This window comes from Crocuta crocuta, unplaced genomic scaffold (genome assembly GCF_008692635.1).
Source record: "Crocuta crocuta isolate KB4526 unplaced genomic scaffold, BGI_CrCroc_1.0 scaffold44, whole genome shotgun sequence".
Lineage (NCBI taxonomy): Eukaryota > Metazoa > Chordata > Mammalia > Carnivora > Hyaenidae > Crocuta > Crocuta crocuta.
In genome coordinates this window covers 3,408,055-3,427,993 of record NW_027530179.1, presented here as the reverse complement: position 1 = coordinate 3,427,993, position 19,939 = coordinate 3,408,055, and the positions used below count along the sequence as shown (strand labels likewise).

Below are 19,939 nucleotides of genomic sequence, written 5' to 3'. Positions count from 1 at the left end.
TCAGTTTTTAAGTTAAATAAAGCTTAGTAGTTTGTTTCCTGATGTTACTGGGTCTAACCCTCCAATGTGAGAAGGCGTGCCTGTCATCACTGTGTAAAAAAAAAAAAAACAAAAAACTTCAATTGAAATGTTCCCTGTTGCTAAAGAAATACCGTCCTTTCCCCCATCAGGATTTCTAATAGGATGAAAAATAGTGGATGCTAATGAGACTAGCCCAGTGTGGAAAAGGGACACAAATTAGGAAACCCGACAACTTCATTTTGGCCACTGATTCCCTCCTTGAGATAGTACTTTCCTTCTCTGACGAAGCTTCATTATCAGCTGGTATGTGTCATGCCTACCTCACCGGCCCTTTTGGGGAAGGGAAAACCAGAAGTCCAGAAAAACAGGGACAGCTTAAAAGCAGTGTGCGACCTGAGAAAAAAAGTTTTGTTTTGAGGATCAGGGATGCAAAACAGGGAATAGGTTAGAACAGGAGACGCAGCCGCAAACGGGGGGTCACGGCAGAGTCGTGGCTCTGGAACTAATCCCAGCCCTTTAGGCCCTGGCAAGCACGGGGACTGTAGGTCAGGAAAAGCAGTTGGCTGAGGATGCACGGGCAGAAGCCAGAAGCATACACAGAGTGCAGTTAGGGTGTCCCCATCCCTTCTTCCTCACACGCAGACTTCAATACTTCCCACATGTCACTCGGAGAGGAGCGACAGTGCATTTAAAGATAACAAGGACAGAGCCTGTTCTCAAGAAACTGATTAGGCTCATGGCAGTGATACGGGTGGTGTGGGTCCACTGCACGCACACGCCTCGAGAGAGATACGGGTGGAGAATGAGGTGCAGATGGAGAGGTCCCTTTGGGGCCAAAACAAGAACCCGAGAAGGATCTTTGAAGCAGAGGGGGATTGTGAGGTGGGTTTTAAAGGCTGCTTAGAATTCCAGGGGACTGGAGAGGCTGGAGGGTGGGGATACTGAGGGCCTGAGGGGATCATGTAAACCAGGGCACGAAGGTGGGGAAGTGCGAGGTCCTACAGAAGATGGAAACGGGTCCAGTTTGACTGGATTGCAGACTTGATGAAGTAGAGTGAGACAAGATTGGAAAGGTAAGTTGAGACGAGGCTGCCAGCCCAGCAGATGTTTGTTGTGTGGCTAGAGAGAGCTAGAAAGGTACACATCCTTATGTAACGAGCGTTGACATGAAGTCATGGAACAGGTAGGCAGTGATGAGCAAGGGCGTCCTGAGGAACCAGTAGGCTGGACGAGCTGAGGATTCAGAAACCCAGAAAAGCCACGTGTGGGCAGAGGGTCCCTGGGTATGACCAGCTCAGGCCTTGCTCTGGGGAGCAGTTCGGGGTGTCCATGTGACACCCTCCCTCCATGTAGAGGGAGGGAGGGAAAACCTAAGAATTCGTCCGGGCAGGACCCTGCTGGAGCCTCACACCTGCGGCTTGGATCCTAATTAGTATGGATTGTGTTAGCTCTGTCCTAGCTGTACCCCTTGGAGCTGACTTAGAGAGACTGAGTAGTTAGTACTTTGGCGATCTGGTTCAAATTCTGGGTCTTGGGGCATTGGGTGGTTTGAATCTTGTGGGGGTGTTGGATCACACTGGGGTGCTAAGCCTTTGGAGGGAAAAGCCAGGCTTCTCAGGTTTTGACTAAAACCGCCTCAGGGGCAGCTGCTGCCTGGAGCTGACTTTCCTTCCTCCAGGCCTTTCTGGCTCAGTGCTGGACCCAGAGGCAGAGTCTGAGTGCACTGGCGCTCAGATTGAGAGGCGCAGAGCTCTTCCTTGAGGAAGCGGAGAATTGAAGTGCAAGCTGGAAACACAGTGTGTGCATTCAGGGGGGTGCATTCAGAATGTGGTCCCTGCAGTGATGATTTGCTGTCCTTGCCTCCTCTCCCCACTGCAATGGGCATGCTTTTTACGGAAGAGTTCTGGTGGGGCCTGGAGTTGGGTGTGCGGGGTAAGCCGGGACTTTCAGAATTCTGCGTCTCAACTCGGGTCTTTCCCAGTTTGGACCCAATGTCTTCAGTTTTCTTTTCCTTTGGCTCTGCTAGTTCAAGTGGTACCTGTAGGAAGGAACGCCCTTTTGAGATGGAGATGTTTGCCCTTCGCTGTGTACTTTTGCCAGTTTTCACTTACGAGAGTCTTCCCCCATGAGAGAACCTGACAAATAGAAAAAGTGATTCACCCAAGATTTTCTTAGAGCATCAGCGGCAAAGACAACGGGGGAATCCGGGGGCCGAGTCGAGCGTGGCAAACAGGTGGCACGCATCAGCCTCCCCATCTCACACCCCATCCCGTCTCTATCCCCATGGCTGTCCTTGATAATTAATCAAGCCCCTTCCTCATCATCGCCCTCCAGGTGGGCATGGCCGATCAGTTAGAACTGGCATGAAGAATGAGCCTGATTTTTTGCACGTGGAGAAGCCTGTGGCAGCCGAGTGCCCCACAGGTCTGGGACCAGTCCTGGCCACCCATTACCGATCTGTAACTTTGAGGAAATCACTTCCCTTAGCTTCAGTGTGTCATCCTCAATGTGGCGGGGTGGGGTGTCAGTGACATTGAGGTCAGTGACATTGTGTACCTCACAGAGCTGTGGGGCGGATTCAGTGCCAAAATGTGAGTAGAAGTGCTTCTGTCAAGATCCTCTGCAGATCAGAGCCATCCCCCCTCACTTGTCTGGTTAGCTGATCTTTCCTCTTCGTAAAACTGGCAACATCATGGGACACCGTGAATATTAAATCTCTTATGAGATCCCTATGGTTGGCTCAGAGCAAAGGTTGTTCTGTTAAGCAATAGCCAGTGCCGGTTCCCAGCAACCTGGAGTCAGAGCATTCCTGAACAATTCCATGTTCAGGAATGCTACCAAACTCCAGAGGAACGCTCCTCCGATTTTTCCACTGAAGCACCCCAAAGGGCAGAGGAAACTCCGGGGCTCTTTTCACTGCTGCCGCGCTCCTCAGTCCATTGACACAACCTCAAAGAACCCCAACTCCTCTGCCGAGAGCCTTTTCAGGTCTCGTATCTTCACGTTACTTTTACTCTGTAAAATGCCCGTTTTTTAATATAAAAACAGTGTTCGGCCTTACTAATATCAGTTATGTGTCCCTCTTTAAAAACCCTCCCCTACTTGTTCCCTTCTTGTATTTCATGCCCTCCTATCACCTGGGCTTTGGTGACTAATATATAACATCTCAACCAGTTCATAAATTTCTGCTTTTAATATAGTCTGAGTTACCACTAGCACAGGCCACGAGAAAATACCAGGCTGTCCCCTCTGCATCCAGGCTTTTTTTGAAAGATTTACTTAGGAACAATTTATCATTTAGTTGCAATTTTTAAAATAATATTAATTGGCCACATATGTTATCAAATAAGAGCTGGTCTCGGAGCCTCCGCCTCCCCACCACCACCCCCCAACACGCGCATGCGCACTGCATTCTGCCAGGATGTCAGAAAATGAATTGTGCTGCTCTGGACAGATACCATCACAGGAAAGCCTCCCCCTGATTTAAGATAAGATTACTGATATTGATGCTGTTATTTTTAGGAGGGGAAGACTACTGTCTTTAAACCTCTTTCCCTCTTTCTCCTAGTTTTTCCTCTCTTAATTGTGGCTCCGTGTTTTGGTAGCCATAAGTCATTAGTGGTTTTTAATTTCTCTGAAACTGAAATAAGGTCTGAAAGGGTGGATTTGTCCCCTTTTTCCTCCTTTTTTCCTTTTTTTTTTCTGGCTAATCGGAGGAACGCAACCACATCTGAAGCCACTTGGCTCATTATGAATTTCATGGAAACTGATTCTCTGAAAGTGTTTCCATATGTGTGTTCCCAATATATCCCATCCTCTCTAAATGGGAGCACAGACGTGTGCATGGGCTGGAAATGGCTTCAGGATGTGACAGAGCAGTCATATGACCGCCACGGCACCGTGGGTGGCCCCTTCTGAAAGACACGGTGTCCTGGGTGCTGGCCTCCTTCCTGCAGAGGATCTGGTTTCAAAGACTACCCACCCTTCCTAGCCTTTAAAAAGTTCTTAATCAGGGCCTAGCAAGAAGATCTCTCTCATTTTTCCTCCGTTACTCTCCACCCCCCACCCCAACCCTCTGGTTCCTTCCTTCTCTCTTACTCCCACTGCCTATGTGCATACACTCCCACATCTCCTACCGCCTGCCTCCTTTCCCTTCAAAAAGAGGAAATACAGTATTCCAACAATATCCTCAAAATTTGGGTGGGTTAAGGAAGTTTCTGGAAACCACCAGGTTGTTGTGTTCTTTTTGGTTTTTTTCCCCCCCTCTCTCTTTCCTCCAGCATAGCATGCTTTCTTAGCCTTAGGATCAGCTGGTCTTTCAGAATTGGTGAGCATGCAGTGGAAAAGTACAATTCATTACAACATGGAAAATAAATATTTATCCTGGATAGTTGAGGCACTTTTCCTCTCTTCTGCAAAACTATGGAGTTTGCTAGTCTGACCTTTCATTATCTTAAAAAAATTGGTTTCACATTCTCATTTTGCTGGTTTCTTCTCCATCAGTGTGATCCGTTACATTTCTCCTGTATAGGGTATATTTTTCCAATTATTATCTAATGTAATTACAAGTAAAGCTAATTTAATGATAGATACTGGATCATTTTAGTGTGAGGGGGCAAATTCAGGGAAATTAAGAAAATTGATGTAAAAATCCTCTAAAACCTCAAGGTGGAAAATGCAAAGTACTATTCTGCATATAATCTAAAATCAATTTTTGGATGATATTTACATAGCATTTCTGCTTCTCTCCTGTTGCCTATTAGAGACTATGTTAGTCATTCATCTGTGTAGCACATTTTGTGGAAGTACCCGTCCTTTCTCAGCACGGTACTAGGTACTAGGTAGGATCTAAAAGGATACATGATTCTCATTCTTAATTTGCTTTCTGCTTGGTTGGAAAATGACAATACTTATCTAAAAACAATGATAATACTTTAAAATGCATGAAGTAGAATTTATATACGTAAATGTTCAGGATGTACATGACAAAGCAAACATGATAAGAATTTGTATACCGGGAAGTTCTTGTGTATTGGTGGGCTTTTTAAAAAAATTTTTTAATGTTTATTTGTTTTTGAAAGTGAGAGAGACCGACTGTGAGCGGGGGAGGGGCAGAGACACAGAGGGAGACACAGAATCTGAAGCAGACTCCAGGCTCTGAGCTGTCAGCACAGAGCCTGATGCAGGCCTCAAACCCAGACAGTGAGGTCATGACCTGAGCCAGCCAGACACTTAACTGACTGAGCCACCTAGGCGCCCCGCCCCTGTTGGTGAGCTTAAAAGATAGTGCCCAACCTGGCAGAGAGAAGAGAAGAGGTCCTGAGTCTGGGGAGACTGTGTGCAAAGCTCCAGTGAGGGTCCTGAGTATATGTCCTGCCTCGAAGAAGAGGGTTCAAACTGAGGAGCAGTGAGACATGACCTTGGAAAAGGAGAACAGAGGATTCTGAATATGCCAATAGCCTCCCCTCACTCTCCACCCTTCATGGTGGAGGTGCTCGGTCATGCCTTGTGAAAGGTGGCTGACCTGTGCCTGGGCGGGGCTGGCCCCCTCTGGTTTTTGTGTGGCCTGAAGAGAGTTTCCCTGTCCCTGCATGTGTTTCCATAGAATGCACATCCAAGGAAACTCAAAGCAGATCTTCTACATTTCTCACCGGCATGCATGTCGGGGCAGCATAGGAAGTGGAGCCATGTTTTAATCTCCCAGTATCATTCAGCTGTACCTTGACTCCACACTTCCCTTTCTTCCTCTGTAAAGGTCATCTTTGGTTATTGATGCCTCTGATGTGCTTGCTGTCCATACTGGTCCAGAGATTCTGACAGTGTCAGTTTTACCTTCTGTTACCTTGACTACCTACCCCAAATAACTAACCTTCGTGGGGGCGGTTGCCCTGGGATCCCGAGGAAAGTGAGCGTGCTAACTCACCTTCCCACAGGCCATGTTTTTGTGGCCTGGGCCTCCTGCTCCCTCATCTGTTGTCCGTATGGCCCCCAGTGTAGACGTATAATGCAGATGCTGGCTCTGAGGATACTGGGAACACCACCAATGGCAAAACAGAGGTATCTGTTCACTAGTGGTGATTGATTGTCTGGAACATGAGGTCAGGTGATGTAATGATGCTTGGGAAGAGCTTTGGACACTCTTTAAAGAGAGTTTTACAAGGATTTATGGTTTGGAATAGTGTTAGAATACATGTTAGGTTTGATGTCAGCATTACTTTAATGCTTATTTTGTCTATTTTTTTAATTTGTCAAAAATGTACCAGCCATTGTACAGAGTTCCTGATCCCTAGACGAACTTAACTTATCGATTCATTTATCCATCCATCCATATATGAACATTAAAAGGCAAACCCCCAAAAACTTAAGCTCCTACTGTGCAGAAGGGTCATGAGAGGAAAATAAATCATGACCTTTGCCATCCAAAGCTTACTTTAATAGTTGGAGAGGACAGGCTAAGAAACAGCTAATAATTCAGGAAAGTAGTGACTCTTCAGGGCCCAAAAGAGAGATATGGAAAATAAATGCTATTGGAACAGGAGGAAAATAGGAAATTATATAATAGAGCAGTTGGGGAAGGGCAGCAGGAATGTTGTAGAAGGGGAAGAAGATTCTTACAGGAAAGCAGCTCTGTGGCGATCTTGAGTATTCTATGTTCTGCAACAAAGAATGCTGTGAGGGGGTTAATAAAAAGTACTTGAGCTTTATTTGAGATTTGCCAAAGCAATAACTCCTACCATTTAAAAGCCCCAATGAAGCTTTGAAGTTAACACCTCATTGCGGAGAAGTATGATGGCTTTTCATTCTGTAGGTTTACGCCCTACATTAAAAAGTAGGACAGGGGACTTTGCCTATACCAGCGTAGTTCCACTTGGCTTCAGGGCCCCTCTTCCTTCCCGTGCTTGACCTGCCTTCTCAGGTCGGATGTGTATCCTGCTGCTGAGAGGGGACAGTGCACGGATACAGTATTTCCTAGCGGACCACCCCAAATGGCAAATGCCCAGTCTGTTACTGTTTTCAAACTCCTGTTTCCAGTCATTCTAGAGATCTCCTTGCCCATTCTCAGGCCAGCCATGATTTATGGAGGGCCTCTAAGTGAGAAGATGTACACAAAAGTATTAGGTAAAGGCCCGGAAACGTCCAGTAATACTGTTTTAAGCACTGAAGGGGAGGCAAACAAGGATTAGACAAATCTCTGCCCTCAGCAGCCCACTCGTTATTTAGGAGTCAAGCATGACGCGAGATAACGCACTGGAAAGCAGTGTGTAAAAGATGCTGGTGGGGGCGGATCGTAGGACATGAGACCAAGATCAGGGACTCTCTTTCATCCTCACTTTTCTTTGGTTTCAGTTCATTCCACCACACTTTCCACTTGCTCTGAAGACCCAAGAAACCCTATTGGGTAAAGAGAGACTTTCCTTTTTCCCCATAGACCTTGGCAGGTGGGGGAAGAGGCAAGATTTTTTATATATTTTTTAAATTTTTATTTCTTTTTAATTTTCTTTAATGTTTATTTATTTTTGAGAGAGACAGAGAGATAGAACATGAGCGGGGGAAAGGCAGAGACAGAGAGGGAGACACAGAATCCTAAGCAGGCTCCAGGCTCTGAGCTGTCAGCACAGAGCCCAACGTGGGGCTCAAAACCACAAACCGTGAGATCATGACCTGAGCTGAAGGCAGATGCTTAACCGACTGAGCCAACCAGGCGCCCCAAGATTTTTTTTTTACTCTTAATATTGATTTTATTTTTATTTGAGCTTCATGGACATTTTATTAATATATTCTTTCCATGTATATTAGGCTCTGGTGCTCCTGTTTTAATGAGCAGGGTTCTTGCAGCTCTCATAAAGAGAGCTGCATTCCTTTGCCAGCTATCTGACTGTGGCCAGAGGTACAGATAACAGTTCCGGAATGAAACGCGTCTGTAGGAAATGAGCAGGTCCTAAGGGAATCAAACCCTTGACCCAGGTCTCATTCCCATTATGCTGTGAGCAACTGAACTAATTGCCCACGATTTAGCAGATTACATCCAACAAGGCGTCAAAGAGTTTGTCAGTAGATCCCAAAGACAGTAACTCTCTTTGAGGCAACGTGTAGGTACTGGAAGAGCCTGCTTAAATGTTTTCCCGCAAAGTTAGATTTTCAAGGCAAGATATATATGTACCTGTGATTGTGTCACCAGATTCCTTAAGGGTAACTAGGATTGCAAAGAGGTCAGAAGTCATGGCTCTGTATCTCTCGAGCGGCAGGCCTTTGTAGTATACGTGGCTCCCCTTCTCTTGTTCTCAGCTTTCCTGTTTGTTAATGGGGAAGATTAGAATGGATTATCTTAGCAGTAAATGAGGGATTTGGGCCTTTCATCAGAGTAGCACCAACAGCAGAGGAGAGTAAATGGGTTCCCTCTAGTAAGAGGGAATCTGGGGGACACAACCTAAATCTCATAAGTGCAAAATTATGTTGCACTTGGTTTTTGTCTGTTTACCTAGAAACTCACCCAAGTGTTGTGCTCTACTCCATATCATATTAATGTTTACAGTAGATCATATTAATGTTTACTGTGCAATATACCCAATCTCCAGGTTGGGTAAAACCAGCCCTTTGGGAAGATGTGCCATGTTTATCTTGGGTTTCATGTAACTCCAGGCAGTACTGGCTTTATTTAATCAGTAGGTTGTAGTCAAGGGTTTTAAAGCTGGCTCAGGGGAGCTCTTAGGCTACAAGGCACATCACTGGAGCGGTTACTGAGCTTTTGCTTTACATTTATAAAATTAGATTGAGGTAATAGTACTTGCAGAACTCTCCAGCATTTCATCTTGACCATTTTAATAAGTAGATAATATGGGGCGCCTGGGTGGCTTAGTCGGTTAAGCGTCCGACTTTCGCTTAGGTCATGATCTCGCGGTTCGTGGGTTCGAGCCCCACGTCGGGCTCTGTGCTGACTGCCAGCTCAGAGCCTGGAGCCTATTTCGGAGTCTGTGTCTCCCTCTCTCTCTGACCCTCCCCTGCTCACGCTGTCTCTCTCTCTCTCCTAGAAATAAATAAAAATATTTAAAAAAAATAAGTAGATAATACATTTTCCTTACTTTAGTTGATACAACATCTGAGTCTTTTGTTGTTGTTGGGTTTCGGTTTTTGTTTTTTGGGTTTTTTTTTTTTTTTTGGTAAGTTTGTAGTTGTAATGTGGCTAGTTAAACAGGTGTGTGTAGTTTAGTACACGATGTCAAGATCACCCAAGAAGGCTGTCTAAAAGAATACCCAAGTTCATTGTGCAAAACATATTAAAACAGATACAACCGTATTCAGTGAAAGAAAGTTTAATTATATCGTTTGCTGCTGCAACAATTATTGTAAACTGAAGATTAAGGAGGGCTTTATTTTTTTTTCTTTTCAAGTTTAGAATTCTTTCCTTTTCCTCACCAATGATTATTATATAAGGGATCTCACGTGAGACTGTAAGGAGTTGTTAATATTTCTTCATACAGAACACATTGCGGTGTGTTTCAGAAACATTTCTTGGTAGCGTGAGATGAGTAAGGCAATTCCAGAAAATTCTACGTTTTGTAAGTTATAAAAATGACTGTATAATCCCTTTAAAGTCCACATTAGCTTTCTTTGCCCAGAAGGAGTTAATCCTCAAGACATTACAGTCTCAAACGATGAGAAACGATTGGTGAAAATTCTGTAAACCTAGCAGAAATTTGTTGCATTGTTTTCTATAAACCACAACCAGAGCTCGTTAATTGAAAAATGAATGTCAATTTCCATTAGCCGGCATCTATAAACCAGAAAGGTACAGCGATCCTGGCATATGACGGGTAATAAAAACATCAGCAGAATGTATCAGGTAAAACAGAGGAGGTGAGGGGGTGGAGGAATAAATTCAAAACCATATTGGAGTTTACTGGCAGGGACCCGCATCGGGGGTTTTAATGAGGCTTCTGCATCAAAATAAGGGAAACCACATGGAATTTTAATTATGACTACAGCATATTTTAAGTACAAATACCCACGAGAAGCATTTTTTTCCCCTTACATTGACAAGCCTATCAGTGTGAGCTCTGTGCTTCTGGTGAGGCGGGGGGCAGGCGTTGATGTTTTAAGTGGGACTTCTTTCTGTTTAAAATTGTTCACGTTATTCTGGTTTCTCTCACATGATCCAAGCATTAACTGTAATCTGTACAGAAGTGGCCTGCCTTTTACTATTAGCTCTGCCAGCTCCAACTCCCCAGATGCTGGTCAATGAAAAGGCTGGCCAGGGAACCTTCGTGGTCTCCACGCCGTGCCCGTATCTCCCAAGGCAGAGTGCATAAGCACAGGGCCGGGGTTGGGGGGGTGTGGGGGACACCTTAAATCTCATCTGCTCCCATTTGTGATTCTGTTGTAATCCCTACTTTCACATTTTAACATTTGAGCCAGTGAGGATTTTGCATCTGGGAGAGTTAGGCAGAGAGGCCTGTCGAAGAGGGAAGAATTTATGAAAAGCAGAGAGCAACTGCCCAGACTGCGTTAGTTTTGGTTCGTCATCCTGAAAGTGTTTGCTTCTGGTAGTAGAAGCCGCGCACTAGCTCTTTACCCTCTGCTTACGCGGCCTGCGGAACCTGGGAAAGCACTAATGAGGGGTGGGAACTTCTCTGCCTCCCCCTCCCCTAAGGCTTTGCTTCTCCTGCTGTCTTGGAGTTCAAGGTGCTAGATCGGTTAGAGCTGGAAGGGAACTTAGAGCTCATCCCCCTCATTTTACAGATGATGACACTGCCACCTCTGACTTCTGCCTCTGGCCTTCCACTCTCAGTAAGAAGAGCCAGGCAGGTGAGACTTTTAATTGCGGGGGCTGGGCCGGGCGGGGCTGTCTGATTGGTACTGTCCGGTTTTCGATTTTCCAGAAAAACTTTTTTTAACTATCTGTTGCTTTTAAATAGTCACGTTGGATTACAAACGCACATCATGGCACTTAGGGAGATCACAGGCGAAGTGCATTTTGAACAAAAATCAGAACTCTCAATCGGCACCTTTAAGGAAAAGTGTCAGGATTATTTATGCCTTTGATAAATACTAGAGTATCCAAGAACAAGGGCTAAATGAAAACGGGGCTGAAGAGGTACCTCCTGACTAAAGCCTTGAAGAAGTACTAAGTGCTTTCCCTTGTGGATCAAAACTGTAGGAAAAGCAAATATGCGAGAGGCAAAGAATTGGAAGATTTTAGATGAGACACAGTCTTGAGAACACCGCTATGATAGAAGGCCTTGTCCTAATTCTGCCAGTTTTAGAAAATCGAAACCCAGTCTCTGAAGATCACAAGTGTAAATTTTTAGGCCTTTCAGAAAACTGATTTCCACATGAAGTGGTTTATGACTATGGTTTTATATAAGTTTAAGCACCAGAAATACCTATTAAGGAGGCACGCCGTTAGCTTTCGAAGTTAAAGGACTTCACATTTCAGGGCAAAACCAGCTTTGCCTTCAGGTACCACTTGCAATTAGCCTGAAGCTGATGCCGTACGATGTGGCACAGAGGCCCGGTGAAGGGGTGCTTGAGGAGCACTCCTCCACTTCTCTCCCCTGGGCACAGAGCCTCTCACGAAAGCTGCATTAGGCCACTAGGTCTCCCACTGAGACACGAAATGCAATGATTCCTAGGCACTAAGCCTTCCCCCCACCCTCACTTTTAAAACCCCTTTATTCAGTGTATGAGCCTCGGGAGAATTTCTAAGGGCTAGACTCTCCCTATTTGCCCCCAGAAACGTAAGATAGTTCCAGACTACGTTGAAAACCGGTTTGATTTCAGTCTGATTTGATTTTTTATTTTTTTGAAATCTGTTACTAAGATAAAGAATAAAACAAGATTATAGATTATTTTCAAAATGAAAAGAAGTAATAGGAAGATGTTAGGGTGTCTTTTTGAAGTCTCTTCATTGATGAAGGCGCCCTGCCTAGAGGACCAGTGACAAAACTGATCGCTTTGGGATTTCTTTATATTGGGTTGGGAAAATAAAATTGGGGGTTGAGTGACTTCGTAAAAATGTCACTTTCAAATATCTGAGGTCCAACGAGAGACAGAGAGAAAAAAAAAGCCAATGAGGATTCAGTCTTAGGGTCTGGTGAGTGAATCTATAATGATAGGTGTTGGGTTGGTTTACAGATAAGACCTAGCACACATTTGGGTTTTTTTCTCTGGGAATGAAGAGCTTAAGGATACCTGCCGCTAAGACTGTAAAGTGGGGAAAAAAATAAAAAGGAAAGACTATCTAGTGACTGGTACATTTGAAGGTCTGTTTGTGGCTTGCTGTTCCTTCTTGGGAGGCTAAAATTTTGTTTTTTTTTTTCTTGTAAAGATTCTCTCATTATTTTAATTGATATTTACAGATTTTTCCCCCCATCTTCTGTTATAATTTTTAGGTGCTTCAGAACTGGGCCCTTTTTCAGACCCCAGGCAGTTCCCAAGCATTTCATCCCTCACTGAGAGCCGCTTCTCCAACCCACGAATGCACTATCCAGCCACCTTTACTTACACCCCGCCAGTCACTTCAGGCATGTCCCTCGGTATGTCCGCCACCACCCACTACCACACCTACCTGCCACCACCCTACCCCGGCTCTTCCCAAAGCCAGAGTGGACCCTTCCAGACCAGCAGCACTCCATATCTCTACTATGGTACTTCGTCAGGATCCTATCAGTTCCCCATGGTGCCGGGGGGAGATCGGTCACCTTCCAGAATGCTTCCGCCATGCACCACCACCTCGAATGGCAGCACGCTATTAAATCCAAATTTGCCTAACCAGAATGATGGTGTTGACGCTGATGGAAGCCACAGCAGTTCCCCAACTGTTTTGAATTCTAGTGGCAGAATGGATGAATCTGTTTGGCGGCCATATTGAAATTCCTCAGCAGTGGCCCAGCGGTATCTGGGAGCCACATCCCAAATGTATCAATATATACATATATAGAGAGAGTGCATATATATGTATATCAATTAGCTATCTACAAAGTGCCTAATTTTTAGAAGATTTTTCATTCACTCACTCAGTCATGATCTTGCAACCAGAAGAGGGTAGACATTGAGAAGCAGAAGGCCCAAGAGAGACAATTGTATTCAGGTTTCAGATGGTTTTCTATTTAAACTGTACTTTCACAAACCAAGGAAAAAGGTATCTTTTGTTGTGTTGTCGTTTGGCCTGTTGCCATAAATAACCCGTTCCTATGCCGATTCAGAGAGGTGGACTCCAGGCTCAGGAGGAAGAAGAGCAAAGCCGCTTCCTCTCTGTGCTTTGAAACCGCACACCCTCACGGTTGCAGCTGTGTGTGGACCAGTGCCCTCTGCAGACCAGCTTCTAAAGCCAGTCGAGGTGCACACAGAGGGCAAAGAGGTAGAACGGACGCCCCCAGCACAGTGCAGTCCATTCAGAGTAACTGTTCCAAACTGCTCTCAGACTTGCCGCAAGTTCCCACACGACCTGTCTGGTTCAGTGTTGTTGTTTTCCTACGTTTAAGACAGTGACTCCAAAAATACTGATCAGGCTAGATGATTTGATTTTACTTTTTTATACTTTTTTTTGTTTCCTTTTCCCATTTAACCAAAAAGAAATCCCATCCTTCAATCCACTTCCCCCCACTCCTTCTCCTTTCTACTTTTATGCAAAACTGAAAATGGCAATACCTTATTATAGCCATAATGATATAGATAGTGTTTGTGTTTGGCTGTGTGTTGTTTTCTTTTTTTTTTTTAAATTATGAATATGTGTAAAATCTGAGGTAACTTGCTAACGTGAATGGTCATATAACTTTAAAGATATATTTATAATTATTTAATGACATTTGGACCCTTGAAACATTTCTTAGTGTACTGATATGTTGACTTCGGTCTCTAAAAGTGCTCTTTATTAAATAACAAATTTCTTCAGTGGGCTAGAGCCATATCTGAAATATTGCTAAGCAGTTTCAGTTCAGGCACAATGTGATTTTCAAAAATACGTCCATCTCCAAATATTTTAGATGTAGCTTGTTTTTGTGACGTATGAAGGAAATGTTATGTCTCGTTCTTTCAGATCTCTGATTGCCTCTAACACAGCTTTGCCTTTTAAAGCAATAATTGGGGATTTAAAAACCAACTCGTAGCCCTTTATCACTTATGTTGCCCTTTATCAGCATGAAATGCTGGAGTGATGTGGTTTCCTAATTTCTTTCAAATGACAATGACTCTTGTCATACTAAAAAGACAAGCACAAGTGAATCATTGAACTGCAGAAGAATGTTCTGTGGTTTCATAGTTAAAGCAAAACTCTAAAGTGCCAGGCTTCATAGTGAAGATGCAGCGGAAAGCCACACAAGTGGCTGAAGGGTCGATCAGGATGCACTTCGTACAGGAAAAGCCAAATCGTACCGGGGATTCTTAACCCACCGGCCTTACCCACCAGTAAGTCAGGAAAACCCAGATGTGCCTTCCCCGAGGCCCCAACGGCAGCCCTCTACCGAATCTGCACTTAAAGGGGCAGATTAAGTCATTGTCTTATGGGGGAGCGGGTCATCTGACCCAGCAGGCAAGTTCCAGCAGATAGCCGATCTGAGAGAACATCTGGCCTGTGGGGACCCATATCCAACTCTTTGGGTCAAGGGAAGGCAAGGCCACGTGGAGTTTGGGGTCTTACTCCCGCATACGAATCTGAGCAGAAGCCCTCCTGGAGGATGCACTTTGACCACTCTGGAGGCCACATGGCAAATTCTCAAGCGTGAATCCTTAATCCAAGCCAGGATCGTTTGAATGACACCAGCGGGCAAATCCCTGCCTGTTCTCCCACGGGTCTGGGCCCCTTCCTTTCAGTTCTGTGCCCCTTTGAGCAGAACTTTGTCGAGTTCTGTCTCCAGCCCCTAGAGGCCCCTGCTCTGTAGTCCTTCGCAAGCCCACCTCACCGGCCGCCATGCCTTGCAGGGAGAATGGGGGCCTCCCTCGCAGTTCCCCCGACTCCACCCAACAAAAAATCAAGGACAGAACAGAACAAAACAAAACAAAACAAAACAAAACACTTTGCCTTCTAAAGGTTGTATACCAAGTATGCTTAGATAAATAAGCCACTTTTCTATTACTTAACTAAGATGGAAGTAGTAACTGATACTATTTATTGTTTGTGTGTGGTAGCTTGAAGCACGCCACTGTCCATTTATTTGTAAGTGTAAAATGTGTGTGTGTGTGTGTTTCAGCAGCACTTAAAAAAGCCAGTGTCTGGTTACACATTTCAATTTTAATTAATTGACATAAAAATGTTACCGCCAGTGCCAGCTGTAGCCTATTTAATAAAAAAAGGTACTATATTTGTACATTATTTTTTAATGTTAAAAGGGCTTTTTTAAGTTTACAGTACACATACTAAGTGACTTTAGGGATGGTTTTGTGTTAAAATGTTATTAGAGTGGCTGCAGGCAGCAACCCAGAAACACTTTAAAAGTTTTTTTGTTTTGTTTTTTGTTTTTTTGTTTTTTTTTTTTCTTGGGAAAAATTCAAGCACTTCTCCCCTTCCTCCAACCACTCCAAAGGGGTAAGTCACATTTCTTAGATCAAATTCCGCCCTTTTTCAAAGCCTGGGGGTTAAATTTTTCTTTTTCGTTTTCTTTCTTTCTTTCTTTCTTCTTTCTTTCTTTTTTTTTTTTTAAAACTGAACCCTTCATTTGCACTGGGTCATGTGTATGATCTGTGATTCGAAGACCAAAGCAAAGCCTTCCTGCTCCTACTGCCACCGTGAAACCGTGTACTAGCCAACACTCTGTATTTCCTGCAGGTTAAGAGCCTGGTTCTTTATAGGGCCAACGTTGCTGGAGTTTACAGCGCAACCAACGCAGACACGTGTATCTGTTTGAGTCGTCTCACAAATTTTAACCTCTGCCAGGGTCCCACAAACAGGTACCACGGCGTTGGTCTTGGATGAGGGAAGTGACATCCAGCCTGGAACTGGGAGGCTCAACAGATGAGCTATTGCTTGCTCTGTAGACAGTCTTGCCCCACCAGCGCCTTTTAAAAGGAAGCCGAGAAATACACACACCGTTAGGGCCCAACCATTGCAAATTCAGAGGGGAGGAGACGTGTGTGTTCTGGCTTAGCGTTCCCTCTGTTCCCGGCAAAGGGGACTGACTCAGAGTCTCGGTTAATACATGGAAACACAGAGCATGAGCGAGAACAATCATTATTTCTAGGCTATTCGAAAGAACAATAATAAATAAAGGCGACTCTTCCAAACCTTGAATTTGTTGTTCTTAAAAAGAGAATGCATTTACAAAATATGTTCTGTGTGAGAATTTTTTAGATGTTTGTTTACTTCATGTTTACAAATAACTGTTTGCTTTTTATGCAGTACTTTGAAATATATCAGCCAAAACCATAAGTTACAGTAATTTCTTAGGTATTCTGAATAAAATTCCATTTTTTTGGATATGCTTTACCATTCTTAGATTTCTGTGGAACAAAAATGTTTGTAGCATTTTGTGTAAATACAAGCTTTTCATTTTTATTTTTTTCCAATTGCTGTTGCCCAAGATCTGCTTTCTCTGCACATATTGTACAAATTCTGGTTTGTCCCACAGGCCATGATTGTGGATGAGTTTACTTTCAACTTCAAAGGGACTATTTGTATTGTATGTTGCAACTGTAAATGGAATTATTTGGCATTTTTTTCTCATGATTGTAATATTAATTTGAAGTTTGAATTTAATTTTCAATAAAATGGCTTTTTTTTTTGGTTTTGTTATGTGTGTACATTGGGTCTTTTCTCCGCCGCGGTTCCTTCTCTAGTCTGGCGTCTACTCCTGCCTACACCTGGGCACTTTTTGGCCGTAGGACTTGCCAGGGCCAGATGAGAGCAGAGGTCTAGATTACTGGTGAGAGGTCAAAAAATCTTGGTGAGCTCTCCTTTCTTCTTTTGTCTTCCTCCTGCAGAGGCGTGATTCAAGGATTTAGCAGTGAACTCACTTCCTTAGCAGCCTGTGTCTGAAGGAAGGAACGCTTGCCCCGTCCTTGGGTAAAGTGCCTTATTCAGTCTAAGGGACTGGTCCCCATATAAAGACAGCAATCCCAGTGGTCCCGTGATTCTAATCTCCGGGCACACGAACAAGGGCCCGCAAGTGAACCCCTGCTGTGGTCAGAAGATCTCAGGCAGCCCCACCATAGCGGGTAGTCTCTTTTCCTTCCCACAACTCTCTTGGGCTCTTAAAAAGAAAGTCAGTCATACCTGAAGGGTAAGTAAAAACGGACCTTGGCCTGGAGAGCGCTAGCCTCGGAAAAATTCTACTAGCGAGCATAACTGTAGTTTGGAGAATTTTGGGGGGGGGGCATAGTGTATTTTTGGTAAGTCCCTCCCCTTCGATAAGGTTGAGGGCCTGGGGTAGAGTGGTGGCTTTCTTTATGTCCTGTGCTGTCTGTTCTGTCCTCTTTGGTGTACCACAGAAGCCGTGGTGCTGAGATGGTCAGACACCGGCCGGCGGCCCACATGGTGCTGAGGGGTAGGGAGGCCTCCTTTGAGATCTGCTCATTCTTACCCGTTTGGCATTGTTTTCTGAGAAATCTTGGCAACAGCTCATTTCTAAGACGACGAGACATCCTGAAAGCACTCGGGCGAAACCTAGGCTGGGGAACTCGTTTGCAACTCTTTGAAGATATATATTTATTTATCCTTTTAAATTAGACATCTGCGTGGTTTTAAAAAGCCTTGCATGACAGGTGGGCACAGTGACTTTCTCACTCTCTCCAGCTTCGTCCAGCAGCATGGGTTAGGGCCAATCACTTTACTCCTCTGGGTCTCAGTTTTTTGGCTTTATGGAAAGGCATTGGGCCCGACCTTGGCACTATTGACATTTCAGGCTAGATAATTCTTTGGTATGTGTGTGGTGTGTGTGTGGTGTGTGTGTGTGTGTGTAAGGGGACTTTCCTGTGCATTGTAGGATATTTAGCATCTCTGGCTTCTACCCGCTTGATGCCAACAGCACTGCTCCCGTCACGGCAATGAAAAACGTCTCCAGAATGTTCCCTGGGATGAAGAACTACCCCACATTGAGAACCAGTGGGCTAGAGGCTTTTTTTAAATTCTTGGATCGGGCTTTCGTGACAGAACTGGTGTGAGAACACATTGCTCGTTAAAACAGGGTAGCCAGGCAGAAGACGGCGGGGCGTCCCAGAGACGGAAATGCATCAACCCCTTCCATCCCTTCACCTGATGGCACCCTGAGGTGTGGTTATGTCATGAGGGGGGCTCAGGGCTTTCCCGTTTGCACTTCTTCCCTCCTCTTCACGCCCCGGGCCGTGCAGCCAGGGAGCAGCACAGCTGTGGGGCCTTTTAGGCCTGGACTGCTTGGCCATGTTTATCGTGGCTGCTTCTGGTCTCACTGGAAACGACCGGCGGAGGAAGGAAAGACGTTTCTCCAGTGTGTCTGACCCCCGGTGCCCCCTGCGCCCCAAATAGTTAATCATCAGACATTGCTTTGAGAGTGGGTGTTTCCTGTTAACTCAATCCCAGCCGACACTGGCCCCATAAACACCTCAGCTCTCTGTTGCAGAGTTTATTTGGCTGGGAAATGGGTATTGCCATGTAAACAGGAAGCCCCCTGAAGTTATTATCTACAGATGCGGTTGAAGAGCCACATGTTTATATTTATGGGATTTGAAAACAGTCTGAAAAGGCAAGGGAGGAGGAAGGGGAAGGCCTCGTTCACAATCGATGAGTGAGAGCTGGGTCTCGCAGATCTTCACAGATCTTCACGAGCTGACTTTTCCTTCCTTCTGGAAACGGGTGGTTAACAATAATGACACAGCCCAAAGCCACAGCCGAGATGGAGGCACTGGCCCGACTGACTTAAGCAAACAACCCTACCGTGATTATCAGGCAAACTGGACTGTCCAGTCAGCTGGCTCTCCCGTCCCAAGTACTTGGAAATCAATTTTAGAGACCGGTTCTAGGAAAACAGTGGTCTGGGGGCCTCTCCAAAGGCAGGAGGCTTATGAGAAGATGGTACTGTGACGTCTCCGTGTGTTCCTGGGGACAGCTCACCTGGCTGCCACCGTTTTAGCAGGCACGGGCCAGCTCGCCGGGAGCTCTCAGGCAAAGTCCCGAGGGGCCGGGAAGGACGCCTTCAGGCCAGAGCTGTGGGGGGTTGGTGCAGAGAATGTGCAGGTGGTGAGACAGAAGGCCTGTGCATGAGGGCTGGGCACACCGACTCACTCCGGTTTCTTCTCCACCCCCCTCCGCTCTTTCTTCGTTGGCTCCATCCTCAGGCCTGGAGAAGGTGTCAAGGAACGGCAGCTAGGGACCAACACTTGGATGGCCGAGGCACTAAGTTACAAGTTCTAAGCCAAGGCAAGGGAAGCTGTCCCCAACTTCCCTCCATTTCTGTGCACCCTGAGAAGTCTCTCTGGGAGAGACTTCCCCGTAGTGGGTATTCGATTGGGAGGCCTTGGGAGTGAAGTTTTTAAAGAGCTATGAAATTAGTTATGAATTTAGCAAAGAAAAGAATCCACTGCTGATGCCAAGGGAACTACTCTACGGGTGTGTGTGTGTGTGTGTGTGTGTGTGTGTACGCGAGCGTCTAAAGGGAGGGAGAAGGGAAGTGGACGGATGGAAAGGGGTGCCTGAGCAGCCATCAGGGTGCACGCACTCACGTGCACGCGCAGGTGCGCACGCGCACGCGCGCGCACACACACACACACACACACACACGGGCTCCTTGACACGGCACTTATTTGTCTTGGGTGTTTGTTTTTCTTGCAAATCCTACAAAAGAGTACCACCTTCATTCCACGGGTGCCAAAGAAGCAACTATTCTTCTTCATATAGGCTATTTGGAGGGGACAAAGGACACTGCTCGCTCCCTGAGATGTCAGGAGCAAGGTGAAGCTGACATTTAAAAAAGGGATTGTTACTCCTTTTGGGAAGGCTTTTCTTTAAGAGCTTTTT

General features: G+C 45.3%; 1 protein-coding gene across 4 annotated transcripts in view; it reads left to right on the top strand.

Annotated features, from left to right (window-relative positions):
* RUNX2 (RUNX family transcription factor 2) overlaps positions 1-16,732 on the top strand; it is a 221,333-nt gene extending 204,601 nt beyond the window's left edge. For all 4 annotated transcript variants that reach the window (XM_077764854.1, XM_077764855.1, XM_077764856.1 and 1 more), the window contains 2 exons: positions 10,759-10,824; positions 12,411-16,732. In XM_077764854.1, coding sequence (XP_077620980.1) covers positions 10,759-10,824; positions 12,411-12,889 — 545 coding nt within the window. In that variant the 3' untranslated portion in view covers positions 12,890-16,732. The remainder of the gene's footprint in view (positions 1-10,758; positions 10,825-12,410) is intronic.
* Positions 16,733-19,939: the final 3,207 nt, after the last annotated feature.